The following is a 15,178-nucleotide window of genomic DNA, read 5'->3' as shown; positions in this document are numbered from 1 at the left end:
ATTTAAAACATTTTAAAAATTTCTTTCGTACTAATTTTTTTTGGGAACATTTACTATTGAAATTTGACAAAAATAGATTACAAAACAAATAAGTTTGTATTTATTGTTTTGTTATGAAACATCAAATATCCCGCAAAAAATTTTTACTTTTAAAGCCACCATGTGAAATCTATACCTGAGGCAAGCAGTGCATTGTCAATTGTCTGCCCTTCCCCTTCCACAATTCTAAGCTCCTCCAGTGATGACACCATGGTGTCTACAGGCTTATCTACCCCTGGTGGTAGTGGGAAGGTTGTAGCTTGAACCTGTTTCTAAAAGAAAGTATAACACACTACAGTTCAATGTATGGAAGGTTGTAGCTTGAACCTGTTTCTAAAAGAAAGTATAACACATATTGCAGTTCAATATATAGAAGTTTTTGGTTTCAACCTGGTTCTAATAGCAAGTATAAAATAGAGTGTATTGAAAAAAAAAGCTTATGGAAGTTTGTAGCATGGACCTCTTTTTAAAAGTAAATTTAACACACATTGCAGTTCAATGTATGGAAGTTTGTGGTTCCGACTTGCTTCTAAAATTAAGAATAAAATAGTCTATTAAAGCTTAAGGAAGCTCTTAGCTTAAACATTCATAAAAGCAAATAACACATATTGCAGATAAATGTATGGAAGCTTATGGTTTCTACCTGCTTCTAAAAGTAAGTATAAAACAGTGTAGTGAAGCTTATGAGCATGCACCTGTTTCTAAAAAAAAATTTAAGATGCATTATGGGAGAAAAATTTTGACATGTTTTCTAAAGCCAAATAAAAGAAATATGCAATAAACAGGTGTTCCAGCTAACTGAATGGGTATTGGTGAAGAGTATACATTTCTGTTTGAGGTGAATATTTTTTTTTACTTTTTATTGTATTTTAACTTATTCAAGTATGTTAAATATTTGTTTAAATTTTATTTTTATAAACAGATTAACCAAAATATTTAGGCATTATACAATCAAATTTTCCCATCCATTTAGTCTCTGATCACCAGTGCTGGATGTTCATTTCCCTCAGAATTCTGTTTGGATATACTCTTCCAAAGAATCGTTAACAAGAATGTTTAGCATTTCGTAAGTTTATTTCTGACAAAAATCTGGCTAGACAGCAGGATAACAACTGCAGTTGTGCTTACCTTGTTGAAGTATTCTTCATCACTGAAAGTGATCTTGGCATTTCCAGACTGTTTGATGCCAGGTGAGAATTCCTGCATGTCATCTTTATCTGCAGATAGGCAAAATTTACCTAATTTTAACAAGGTGTGAATTTAAATTTTTTTCGTTTGCCAGTGTAAGTGAACATATTCTTTGTGCGTTGACATCTTTTTCATTTCTTTTATTATTCAAAAACCTCAAAAAACGTATCAGGCAATAGGCATAAAAAATAAATGTTTAATTCTGAATAATCATTTTATTTTCTCTCCTTTTCATTTTTTAACTTTTCTGGGTTTGTCCCGTGTTTGGTATTTTTTTCTTTGTTCCCTTTATAGGAATAGACTACTTAGCTTATTTTCATAAAATACTGTGATCTTTGACTGTGTGAATTATGACTATCATATTATGACATCTAGGTTTGAAGTTGGGGTAAAGACAGCTCACCTGTAATGGCTTGAACACCAATTCTCAGGTAACCTTTGACATCACCTTTGTCGTTGACAATGGCTACACGATGTACCAGGGGTACTGGGTAGAACAGGTTGCTGAGGTAGACAAATGCTCTGGGAAACAAAATGGTTTCTTCATTAGGTCACAGTCATAAAATGCATAAAAATGCAAGCACATTCACACACATGAATAAAACAAAGCACATTCGCAAACAGGAATAAATAGGAGTAAAAACATAATTTTGTTGGTTGTATTTAAATTTTCTATTACATTTTAAAATGAGTATATTTGACTGTATTTCTTTTTTTTATTGTAATAGTTGATAAACTGAATAGAATTAATTTCATTTTTAAATATGTAACATTTTAACTTCAGGCTAGAATTTATTCTGCAAATTAAAAATGTCTCAATAGTTTTAGCACAATGTGTAAAATATTTATTTAATTTTAAATGTGTTGTTTTTGACATTTACAAAATGTTTTACCTCCCAACCAATCTGAACCAAGGGAAGCGATCATAGAAGGGGTCACCACCAGTCATACTGTCTATGTTTGGCTCAGGAGAAGTAGGAGATAACTCTGCCTCATTGTGGTACATTTCTCTCATCAGCTCCAGCCTTTGTCTACAGTTAGAACAGTTATGGAATACAGATTTAGTTAATATGATTCAAAGTTATATTTGTATGCTAAGCAATGTGCATACAATGCAACGTACAACTTAAAAATATAGTATTTAAAAACTGTAGCTAACTAACATGGCTTTACATTTATGTATTTTATTCCAAAACATTATTATTAGGAGTTATTATTTATTTTTTGAAGTAATAAAAAACGTTATCTTAAATTTTTTTTAAATTGATATTTTATTGTAGAATAAAAGTTTCACCAAGATAGGGGTACTCTACATTTAATCTATAATAAGCTTACAGATTTTATTTATAAATAACAGTAGAACTCTTCAAGAGTTAAAAATTAAAAAACACTCAATGAAAATGATTTTAAAAGATATGGATGCTTGAAAAAAAAAGCAAATATGATACACAATGATAAAAAAAAATGACTGAGCGAAGAAAAAAAAAAGAATTTTAATTAAGCTAAATGAAGGATGAGAATATTGCTTTTTTACTGACTATGAAAAAAAAAAATAACCGAAAATGGCTGTATGGTTAAAAATGATAGAATTAGATTTTTTAAATATTTCTAATAAAATAGAAACTGCCCCTTTATCATGTTTCTTTCTTCTTCAAGCAAAATGGTAGCAACAAAAACTGAGTGTGCTAAATAATGCAGAATTTCAAATATGAAAAGGGGAGAAAAACTAAAAACTCATAACACATTATCAAAGAAACAAATCAGCTGCTCTCTTTTTTTTACTTTCTCGTATATACGAAGTATAGAGAAAGTATTGTAATCGTGCACAAAAATCAATTGAAATTTTAACAATTTTTACCGTATTACACCTCAGTCCTTCATCACATCCGAAGTATAGAGGACTTATTTTAATCGGGCAAAAATTATCAATCCAGATTTATCAAAATTAAGAGGTTTTATGCGTAATCCAGTTTGAAAAACTGGGCGTTGCAATTCTGTCCGTATGTCTGTGTGTGTGTGTGTCTGTCTGTCTGTCCGTGTGTAAACACGATAACTTGAGTACCGTTACAGCTAGGTTGATGAAATTTCATATATAAGTATTTCATCAAAATCGTAGATCCGTATCAACTTTTGAGCGATTTCCGATAACCGGAAGTGGTACTTTTCCTACTTTGAATTTTTTTAAAGCCTATAACTTGAGTACTATTTCAGATAGATAAATGAAATTTCACATGTAAGTAAAAGATCTAATTCTCTACCTTCTGTTAAATTTTGAGTAATTTCCGTTGACTGGAAGTAGTAATTTACGCCACTTCCGATTTCTCAAAAAACTAATGTAAATTTTAAAAGTACTAATAATATTGCGCACTATTATGCGCTTTTTTATTTCGCGTTCACTTGGTGTGCAATTAATTTGTCTACGAGATTTTATTCTATTTTTAAAACTTTAAGTATTTAAAATGGATTAAAAATCATGTCTATAGCCCGAGTTCCCATCCCCTGTTATTTTATATAAAAATATTCGAGAAAGTTTAGGGGAGATCACTCCCGGTTTATTTTAAAAACAGAATCTAAAAAAGTTGGATTTTAATTAAATCACAAAAGTAAAAAGTGATATGTGAGGTAATCTCTAGAGGCGAGCAGCTCATTTGTTTCTTGCAAGAACCTTTGTGCAATTCCACTTCTTGCACTATGTGCTATTCTGAGTTTAGTCACAAACTCCTTATTTATCTAGAGTTCCAATGGGCAATTAACATCAGCAAGGTTTTAGTGGACAAGCCATGTACAAGCAAACAGACAGACAAACAGACAGGAATCTGAGGCATATTCCATGGAAATATCAAGTACAAACAATCACAAGCATTCAAACATTAATTTGTAATACATACATAGAACATACATATTACATACAGGCAACCACTGACAAACATTTAAACACGAGTTTGTGATACATTCAATAGACATAGCATGTCAAGCAAAACGCTGACAAACAAAAATATGTAATACATTCCATGGACAGAGCATGTACAAGCAAATACTGACAAGACAAAGTACAAGCAAATACTGACAAGACAAACATTCAGACAGAATACCACAAAAAATGTCCATGAACTTATACACATGCATGCTACATTACGAAATAAAACATTTAAAGCTAAGATTTTTCTTACTTTTTTGACAGTAAATATTATTTTAAAATATTCTTGTTTACATAAGACTTTATTAACGTAGTAAAAATTTGTAACTTATAGAAGAAGGTTTAAACAATTTTCTCAACATTCTTCCAAAAAATTATTAACCAAAATAAAAAATATAGAGTTATCTTAAGTATTTTGACAAAGACAAACAAGCCTTCCAAGTACTGGATGGGTTATGCCAATCTACTTCGAGAATTTTCCTTCTTTAAAAACCACTGTTTGTTTAAATAATGTTGCCAAATTTCATTACAGATTTTTTAAAAAGCAATTTAACCATTATTTATTTTAACTGTGTTGCAGATTTTCTATCTTTTATTTTAATTGTTTAAACATAAAAAAAAACTGATATTAATGTTGCTTAGAAAATGTTTGTCAGCAGAGTGATGATTTTTTTAAAATTAATTTGAAATGATCTTATTTCTGAGCACATTTTACAAAAGTATCTATTAAAAAAAAACATGGAACAATGGAAATACAAAAAGTATATACATATCTAGCTTTAGAAAACATATAAACATTGCTTACACAAAAAACATCAAATAAAAGAATTTTTTTTTTAAATTGAGTCATTACAAAGAAAAGCTGTTATAAATTTTTATTTATAAAAATTACACGACCTCACATTTTTTTTAGATGAACTGGCAGTTTAATAAAACCTAGAGAGTAGCATTATGTAGCTATAAACACTGCTTTAAATAAGATTAATTCACCAAGGTCTTGTCCAGGAACCATAACTTTTTTCAATAGTTTGGGAAAAGAGAGAGTGTAGAAATTACAGTTTGGCCAGTTTTCAAACAAAAAAGATTTAAATTGAAAGCCATAGTTTGTGTGTACTGATCATAGACTACCATACTCATGTACCAAGTACTTAACTAGACAATTAGTTTTATTTCATAATTTAAAAAAAAACAATCTTTATAATGAAAATATTTAAATAGATATTACTTAATAGAAGCATCCACAGTTAAAGCATTTAATAATACATATATAATGATATATACAAACAAAAGCTATTAATAAACTAAATACAAAAAAGCATACAAAAACCACTGAATAAATAATATAGAACACAAAAATAAACAATACAAAAAGAAAACAGAAATTAAAAATATGGATTCAATATATGGAACAAAAACTGAAATAGAACAACAAAGTGTACACAGCTAAACACAAATAATATATAAAGTTCCCTGACCTTGAAGGAATGAGGGTGCGAAAATTAAATACGTTTTGTTGGCCACAGGCAGAGAGGCAGTGGAATATGTCCTGCTTAGCCTCAGGAGTGTCCGGGGAGAGATCTTCATTGTAAATTTCTCGCATCATGGTTAGACGGTGTCTATGTTACCCATCCATCCATCATACACCAGGGATTGATTTTAATTCAAAGGGATTGAGGGATTGGTAGGGAAAATAGGATTGAAGGAATGGATTCCAAACACCAAGGATAGATGGATGTGAAGTAGTTTTAAATTATTTTTTTATTAAATCCGGGAAGATTTTAAGAGGAATTAATTTATTTAAAATTAGATTGAGGTGTAGGAAAGGGGCAGTGATGGAGGTATGGGAAGGTCCGAGTAGGCAGCATTTAAAGAAATAAAAAAAAAAACTCTCTGATCAGTCAAAAGGAGATCACTTAAATTCAGAAAGAGACTAAGCTAAAATGTGAAGCCATTTAAACAGAACAAATTAAATTTTTTTTTTTCTAAATTTTAGAAAAATTTTGAATTTTAACTTTGAATTGGAAGAGATGTAGTCCTATGAGAGAACATGTAACGAAGAACACACATTGTGCTAGCTAATTTCACGTCTGATTTGCGTCAGGTGTGACCACACGAATACTCTATCCTCTCAAACTGAGACAACAGTTCTACATCTTTAAAATTTTTCTTTTTATAAATCACAAAATCAATTTTATATTTTATTCTATAAAAAAAAACATCTATTTGATTATAATTCAAGTTTTTAAAAGTATTGAGAATCTATAGTAAATAAGTTTGCTTAAAAAAAAAATAGGGAAGCCATGTTGGATTTAATATGGTTGTCAACATACATTTATATGACTAAAATAAATAAGATTTCCAAACTAAAAAGTTGACTCAACTAAAGGAAAAAACACTGAGATGCCAAGCAAAGGTAAAGTCAGACTGACCTCTCCCTGAATTGAGCCAGTAATAAAAAAAAAATGAACAGGAAGTGGGGACCATAAAATATTCTTTGAAAACTGTTTATGTTTTGTGCACTTTTGAAAATAAAAAATAAACATACACAAAAAAATGACCAGCAACCTTGTGAAGTTTTTTGCTCATGACAACTCTAACTCTCATGCTCAGCTAAATACAAAACAGCTATCTTTTTTTTTTATAAATATTACAGCATACGAAACAAAACAAAATGCTAAAAATGTTTTATCTAAATAATTTGCAATAAAACTAACAAAACAAAATATAACTTTAGATAATGATTTATTACAGATGCATTTTCTAATAAATTAATACACAAATATTAGTGTTTAAAATTGATTCACCGTTTAAATGTAAAAAAAATAAAATGTGCAGGAACCAGAACTTAAAAAACTTAACACGTATGCCACAAATGAATTAACGCCTATAAAGAATGCAACCCTTTGATCATTCCTAAAAAGTCTAGGGAAGTTAATGACCAAGGAAGGGATTTAAAAATCAACAGACAACAGAAGACAAAGAATAAATGCTCTGCACATGACATGAGGTTTAGCTCTAAATTTTCTTGCCAAGTAGTTGTGTAAAGAAAAAATATTTACTTTTTAAAATTTTAAATATTTTATTTTAATCATTTTTTTGTAAAACTCAGATGGTCATTTTTTTTTTCATATTGTAGCTAAATTTTATAAAAAATCAATGATATTATTGAGCTAATTATAATTTTTTTTTTTTACAAAATAATATGAAGCCATGAGGTCAGAACTAAAACAAACAAAAAATCTAATGATTATACAGTTAGAAAAATTGGCTTGCTAGGTTGAATATCAATCTTACCTGAGCTTCTCCAAGCTCCAGTAGTGGGTGGCACCATTTTTGGTGTCCTGAACCTCCACTGCTACAATGGTCTTGGGGAACGGGCGAGAGTCGTCTCGGTCTTCAGCAGATAGTAGGTCAGCAGGGAGTGGGGAGTAGAGGGTGTCGGTCAACAGGACAAACTGGAACTGGACCTAGCGGAGGACAAGTTAAAATAAGTCAAAATGGTTTGAAAAATGTAAAGGGACAATGCCGAATGATTAAAATTATAACGTCATATTAAAACAGCATTAGAATCATAATTTCTGTTGATGTTTTTTTGTAGGTTATAAAAAATACTTTAATACATTATGCTATTTATTAAGAGAGACATTTTTTGAAATTCCTCATCTATACTTTCTTGGCTGCATTCTTATGTTCTTCTTATGGTATTAAAATCTTCAATTATACCAGATCAAATAATTTTTAACTTTACCTACACACTTAGATATAGTACTTTCATGGCAGTTTAAACTCAACAGATCCAGATTCTTAGCCCAAATTACAGAAATTATCCCACTTCACCACACAGCTATTGTTTTTAACACTTTGTACTCAACAGATCCAGCCTCTTAGACCAAAATTACTGCCATTAGCCCACTTTACCACCATGCTACTTTTTCATACTCATGCAGTGACTGACCTTTTTGTTCAGCTCTACACTGATGGCGTTAGCTTCTTTCAGGAAAATTGCATTTCCCCATAAATCATCCTAGAAAAGTTGAATAAGATGAAAGTTGTAGAAATGTTCACATCATGATCAATCATTTACTAATTGTAAACACCAGTGTAGTTTTAACATACATAGAATAAAGAAAAAGATAGTGAAGTATATTTATATATACATAGATATATTTATGTATATGTAAAATATGTAAAATGTATAATATATATAAAATAGACCTCCTAAATTTAAAAATATACAAATGTACCCATATAATTTAACTAAAATAATTTGTAAGATAATTTGTTTATATTCTTATAATATTTTTAATATGAAGACATTTTAATTTATTTTAATTCAGTTAATATTTCACAAAAAACAAGAAAATAAATATTTCATATTGTGAATTAAAAAATTGGTCTTACAATAAAATCTGAAAAAATGTGAGCAAAATATCTCATCTTGTGTGAAGAATAAACAAAAACTAGCACTGGAAAGAAGAAATGAGACTAACCCTAAGGGAGGTAAACTGGTGGTACTTCCACTTCCTGAAGGCCCAGGCTGCTAAATCTTTCTCCCTGTCACTCCACTGGACCTCTGGTTAGATAAACATGGAAAGGTTTTTGGTCTGTCAGTTAAATAATGGTTTATGGATGGCGTGGGATGGTGTGGTCAGATGGTGTGGGATGGCATGATAAGATGGTTGGGATGACGTGGTCAGATGGTTGGGATGACTTGGTCAGATGGTGTGGGATGACTTGGTCAGATGGTGTGGTCAGATGGTGTGGGATGGTGTGGTTAGATGGTGTGGGATGGTGTGGTCAGATGGTGTGGGATGGTGTGGTCAGATGGTGTGGGAAGTGTGGTCAGATGGTGTGGGATGGTGTGGTGGGATGGTGTGGTTAGATGGTGTGGGATGGTGTGGTTAGATGGTGTGGGATGGTGTGGTCAGATGGTGTGGGATGGTGTGGTTAGATGGTGTGGGATGGTGTGGTCAGATGGTGTGGGATGGTGTGGTCAGATGGTGTGGGAAGTGTGGTCAGATGGTGTGGGATGGTGTGGTGGGATGGTGTGGTTAGATGGTGTGGGATGGTGTGGTTGGGTGGTGTGGGATGGTGTGGTCAGATGGTGTGGTTAGATGGTGTCGGATGGTGTGGTTAGATGGTGTGGTTAGATGGTGTCAGATGGTGTGGTTAGATGGTGTCGGATGGTGTGGTTTGATGGTGTGGTTAGATGGTGTCGGATGGTGTGGTTAGATGGTGTCGGATGGTGTGGTTAGATGGTGTCGGATGGTGTGGTTAGATGGTGTGGGATGGTGTGGTTGGGTGGTAGATCAACTCAGCTCTGGTGAATTCCTAGCCCATGAAAGTAAACATGGCCAGGAACACTAAACCTTTTAATGACGAAGTCATTGAAACAGCTCAAACCCAGGTATCAAACTCTGGACAACAGGGTTAGTCAGTGAATGCCCAACCACTTGACCAGGCTGCCCTATAAATAATCTTTTACCTTCCTCTTGTTCCTCTTCATCAAAGATATTTGTGGTGGCCACGCTGGAGATCATGGAGTGACGTTCTACCTGCTCTTGTAAGGACTGGATGCGGTTCTCATAGTCCTGTGGTCACAGAGAGAAACTTATGCTATGGTTACGAACAACAACATATGTGGTCAGAGAAAGCAACATATGATATGGTCATTTTGAATTATGTATTTTACTACAACATAACTTGTTTTAATTTAGCTGCTTATTTGAAACAGTACATTAGGAAATCATGGAATGGACTGGGGTGACTGTTGCAGAATTACTTACAAAGAAAATTTTTTTTTCTCGTTTTTTGTTACTTTCTCGTATATACGAAGTATAGAGAAAGTCTTGTAATCATGCAAAAAAAAAATCGAGATTTTTACAAATCTCGACGTTTTACATCTCACTGATACGGAAAAACATAATTTTGCAATCTTGTCCGTATGTCTGTGTGTCTGTCTGTGTGTGTGTGTGTGTGTGTGTGTGTAAACACGATAACTTGAGTACCGTTACAGCTAGGTTGATGAAATTTCATATATAAGTATTTTATCAAAATCGTAGATTCGTATCAACTTTTGAGCGATTTCCAATAACCGGAAGTGGTACTTTTTCTACTTTAAATTTTTCAAAAGCCTATAACTTGAGTACTATTTCAGATAGATAAATGAAATTTCACATGTAAGTAAAAGATCTAATTCTTTACCGTCTGTCAAATTTTGAGTAATTTCTGTTGACCGGAAGTACTTATTTACGCTATTTCCGATTTCTCAAAAAACGCATGTAAATTTATGGAGTACTAATAATATTGCGCACTATTATGCACATCTTTATTTAGCGTTCACTTGGTGTGCAATTCTTTTTTCTACGAGATTATATTCTATTTTCAAAAGTTTGAGTATTTAAAATGGATTAAAAATCATGTCTAGAAGTCTATATCCCGAGTTGCCATCCCCCGTAGTGTTATATTAGAATATTCGAGAAAGTTTAGGGGAGATCACTCCCGGTTTATTTATCAGTGTTTGCCTATGACTTTTAAAAACTGCAGACTTCATTCAAGCATTTCTCATTTAAATAAGAAAAGGATGTGTTGACTAGTGTAACAACATACCTGTCTCTGTTGTTCAAAGAGTAAGTCCGCCTCCTCTTTCTCCTTTCTGTATTGCTCCTCCAGGAGCACCAGACGGCTCTCCATCTCCTTCCTGAGGTCAATGCCCTGTTTCTCTAGCAGCTCAAGCTGGGCAAATGTCCAGTCCACTGGCTCAGCTGGGGGAAACACAATCAACAACATTTGACATAATTAGCCAAACATAACGTATTGAACACAATCAGTTTAATGAACAAATTTTCATGTTTTCCTGTCTGTGCCCAAGACATGAAGCAGGGGAAGAAGAGTTCTAATTCAATAACCTCACCAAACAGGGGGATAGTATGGTTAGCACTATGCCCTGCCATGTTTGTTTCTATAACGTGAGTCAGGTACCCATCAGAGCTGGGGGGATTCAGGGACATCCTACTGACTCAAGCCCATAATCCATACTCATGACTTAAGGGTTAGCATTGGTGAGCTCTACATTCAACCATCTTCTCCCATGAATAAGACTTATATTATTTGTTAAACCAGCATTTTATTCAAGTTTTAATAAAAATTAAGTTTTTAAATTCAAAATGTAAATATTTAATCAGTTAAATTTTTTAAGTACACATGCTGTTTGTAAGAACAAATTATTTTTACAAATTTAAAACATAGATCCTAGTAATACAAAAAAAAATTCACAGATAAAATGTGAATGACTTACTTATTGGATTATCTGTGGACTCAATCATTGATTCACTCATCATGGCTCTACTGGCACGAGCTGGAGGAAAGTGAACAATAAAAAATTAATTAAATTTTAGATCTATTCAATAATACAATATAATACTTCATAATGTACTTTTATTTAAAAGAGAAAAGCAGATAAATTTAAAAATATGATTAACATAAGGACTTTTTAAGATCTATTAAGAATATTTGTATGAAATATATTTGACATGCCCAGAGAGACAGGTGCACAACTTTAAAACATAATTATTGTGGAAATAGATGCTGTTAAAAAACACAAGATTCTGAAGGGAGTTAGCATTGTCAAAAAACATATTGTGTAAATAGCTAACAAACCTTGCTGAGTGTGGTTAAACCTAAACACATGATACTTGCTCAGAATGTCAAAAATGTAAACTAAATGTTTAAACAGCAGACAAACCTTGCTGGGGGTGGTTAAACCTGAAGACGTGATGCTTGCCCAGAATAACACGGGCGCCTGTTCTCATCTTGACTGGCTCTGTCACTTGTCTCCCATTCACATAGCACAAAGCCCCCTCACATGGTATCAGTGTAACATTGCCTTCAGATAGGTAAAAAGAAATTAGTTTCATCAACTTCATTTTAAAATCTTAACACAAAACTGCTTTATTTTAAAGTTAACGTAGAAAAAAGTATGCTTTTAAAAACATATTTTTATGAATAAATTGGATATGTTACTACACAAAATTTATAATAAGGTGTGTTTATTTTTTTTTTAAGATCAGCAATTATGGCAATGAAAGTGGAAAGTCAAACATCTTTAACTGCATCCGCTGCATACAAGAAAAATACACTGGCAACACAATATCTAACCAGTTTTGGTTTACCCCATTATGTTATTTACTGCTGGATAATCTCAAGAATGTCAGGAAATTTGTGTAACCATTGTTCAAAGCCTTGACTTGTTGATTACACACATAAATGCACATACATAATTTTAAAGCTTGAGTCTGAGAGCACACACATACACACACACACACACACAAATGCCCATCCAGAAGCCCTATGAGTATCCAGAGGCATTTTTTAAACTATTTAAAGCATCCAATTCTTACCATCCTGGTTCTCAAAAACACAATGTTCCTCCAAAATATTTGAGCCACTCAGCTGAACATCATTGGATTTATCTGAATCATGAAGTCCAACCCTAAATAACAAAAAATCAAGTATTTAATTAACCAGTTTTTTCATCAAGTGTTCAGAATAACTTTTCTATCAGCTAGATGAAAGTAATTTGTGCTTATAAAAAACTAGGCAGATAGATTCAAAGTTAGTAGTATTATCATACACTAGCCTTTACATTAATAGCAAGGTGGATCCAACATGGTGACATTATCCCTAACATTATGTAGCCCTAACCCAAACAGCAAGGTCATATCAAAGCTGGTAACATCATCATTAACACAAGGGTAGAGTTCATCTGCTTCAGAGACTTTGGTATATGAAGCGATAGTGTGGTCAGCACTATGCCCAGTGGAATTTGTTTAGTTAGGTACTTATCAGAGCTGGGTAGACTCAGGGATGTTCCACTGATTTGAATCTAGATTTGAACTCGAGACTCTGGGGTTAGCTAGGCCACACCATCCCATCATCAGTAACATTAATGGCAGGTCGTATTGAAGCTAGTAACATTACCATAACCTAGCCCTAACTATAATACTTAACCTAACCCTGTACCCTAACCACCACCTTAATCGTTACAGAGGACCTGAGTTGATACTATATTATCTTGCCAGTGTTTGATTAGAACCCATGAAAGCTCTACTTGAAAGACTAGCCTAACATTTGTTCTACAATCCCCACTGACCTGGTAGTTCCTTCCTTGATGTAATACAGCAGGCACTCAGACATGAGAGGATCTTCATTCAAGTTCACCAAGTGTGGGGACTATAAACAATAACAGAAGAGTCAAATGACTTCAATTTTGATAAACAAACATATTTTTAGACTTATATATCATTGTACTAAAGTATATTACTAATCGTCATCAGTATATTTTTCTATGGAACCCATCAAAATTTCGCCAAGACATGCCGTGGCATTACAGTTGCTGATATGTTGATTTATTTATTTTGAAGTTTAACTAACGCTGGATATATGGGCAGATTATTTTTTTTTAAATGGCATATTGTAAAACAATTTTCTAAAACCACTATTAAAATAATTAAATCGAACATGTGTGTTTGTTACAATTGATGTTGATGTCAAAATATAGACTTTTGGATATATCATGTGTTCTCTTTATCAACCTTTGAACTTTGAATCTTTTATCTACTTGGGAACTCTGTGAATTTTTTCCATCATTTGTTGAGTAGTAACCTTGACATTAATTATAAGCTGAAGACTTCTCAAGAAAAAAACTGAAACCACACCTTCTTTGGAGAGAAGACACCAATAGTTCCACCATCTTCTTTAAGAGCAACACCCATTTCAGCTAGAATTGCTTCTCTGTTAAAAAAAAAATTCAAATGCTTATTTTAGATTCAGCTCTATTCTAACAGTAATATTTAACAAATATAACACACACAAAAAGGAAAAAAAACTAAAATTTGTTCCAATTATTTTTGAGTTTGAGGAAATAATTGTTCTATTAGCATCACAAGAACAATCACAAAATGTGCTAAATTAGCAATACAAGAACAAAGAAAAACAAATTTCCATCAGCAATACAAATCTAGCCAAGCAACTTGTTGCAATACAAATCTAATCAAGCAACTTGTTGCAAAACAAATAACATTTCTCCCTTACCTTTCCTTCCTGATAGATTCTGTCTTCCTAAGTTTCTCCTCCCACGACAAGTTCAGCTCTGCTATAAGTTTCTCTGACTCCTTCAGCCTTTCTAGGGCATCATCCCCACCTTCCAGGGTCACGGACTCTTTTCTTGACCTTGACCTACCACGCTGTTCTAAAAACTCTTGCATGCTTTGTCCTGCAAAAATATGCACACAAAAACTAATTGACCATTAATTTACATATTTATAATGAAAAAAGAATATTTTTTTAAGTTTTGGAACATAAAAACGTTAGTCTCACTGTATAATTATTTGAATCCAAAATATTTTGTACAATTTTTTTAATCCAAAATATTTCTTATATTTTTTTAATCCAAAATATTTCAATCTTATTAATTTAAAAGCTAAACTTATGTTTTAAAAATATGAAATTTCATGCTTAAATAGCTATGCAACAAATAACTAAAAATTTTCTAACAATTCAACAACTGAGCAATAGCTTTAAACTTTTAATTTAATTGATCATAATGTATAGACAGTCTAGCGTCCCTCACCTTCGCCAAGGTCAATGCCCTCACTGGTCAGTATCTCCCTGAGACGAGCCACCTCCTCCTTCAGCTCCCTAATAAGTTTAGCATTAGGATCTTCATTGACCACAGCCTTGCACATGATCTGTTTAGCCCTGTCTGCGTACCTGGATCAAATCACAAGCAGGCTTAGGAGGATTTCCCACACAACAATTGGTCAAACAGGCATCTTTCTTGAGAGGACAGGTCACTGCCCCCCCCCCCCTCCCCCACCCCCCCCCCCCACCAAAGCATACTTCCCCCCACCCCCCCTTAAAAAAAACATACAGAAAATATAAAAATTTAAATTGAAAATATCTACTTTAAACAATGTCCTCCTCTCCTAACTGATGGGTTTAAACAATTTTACTTGAAAAGAGTTATATATGAAC

General features: G+C 32.8%; 1 protein-coding gene across 15 annotated transcripts in view; it reads right to left on the bottom strand.

Annotated features, from left to right (window-relative positions):
* The window catches only part of LOC131958241 (kinesin-like protein unc-104), an 86,579-nt gene that overhangs the window by 23,467 nt on the left and 47,934 nt on the right, over positions 1-15,178 (bottom strand). For 12 of the 15 annotated variants that reach the window (XM_059323144.1, XM_059323148.1, XM_059323146.1 and 9 more), the window contains 17 exons: positions 14,775-14,914; positions 14,237-14,417; positions 13,861-13,936; positions 13,296-13,375; positions 12,544-12,635; positions 11,889-12,029; positions 11,442-11,501; positions 10,754-10,908; positions 9,630-9,735; positions 8,635-8,717; positions 8,100-8,168; positions 7,439-7,611; positions 5,620-5,760; positions 2,121-2,258; positions 1,631-1,749; positions 1,168-1,256; positions 176-311 (listed from right to left, as the gene is read on the bottom strand). In XM_059323144.1, the coding sequence (XP_059179127.1) occupies positions 176-311; positions 1,168-1,256; positions 1,631-1,749; positions 2,121-2,258; positions 5,620-5,760; positions 7,439-7,611; positions 8,100-8,168; positions 8,635-8,717; positions 9,630-9,735; positions 10,754-10,908; positions 11,442-11,501; positions 11,889-12,029; positions 12,544-12,635; positions 13,296-13,375; positions 13,861-13,936; positions 14,237-14,417; positions 14,775-14,914 (1,979 nt within the window). The remainder of the gene's footprint in view (positions 1-175; positions 312-1,167; positions 1,257-1,630; positions 1,750-2,120; positions 2,259-5,619; positions 5,761-7,438; positions 7,612-8,099; positions 8,169-8,634; positions 8,718-9,629; positions 9,736-10,753; positions 10,909-11,441; positions 11,502-11,888; positions 12,030-12,543; positions 12,636-13,295; positions 13,376-13,860; positions 13,937-14,236; positions 14,418-14,774; positions 14,915-15,178) is intronic. The other 3 variants (XM_059323155.1, XM_059323156.1, XM_059323157.1) reach the window with 1 other exon arrangement.

Source organism: Physella acuta, unplaced genomic scaffold, assembly GCF_028476545.2.
Source record: "Physella acuta isolate Inbredline_101_S28 unplaced genomic scaffold, ASM2847654v3 ptg001305l, whole genome shotgun sequence".
In the NCBI taxonomy this organism is placed as follows: Eukaryota; Metazoa; Mollusca; class Gastropoda; family Physidae; genus Physella; species Physella acuta.
Note: the sequence above shows the minus strand (reverse complement) of the source record. Positions and strands in the feature narration are given on the sequence as shown.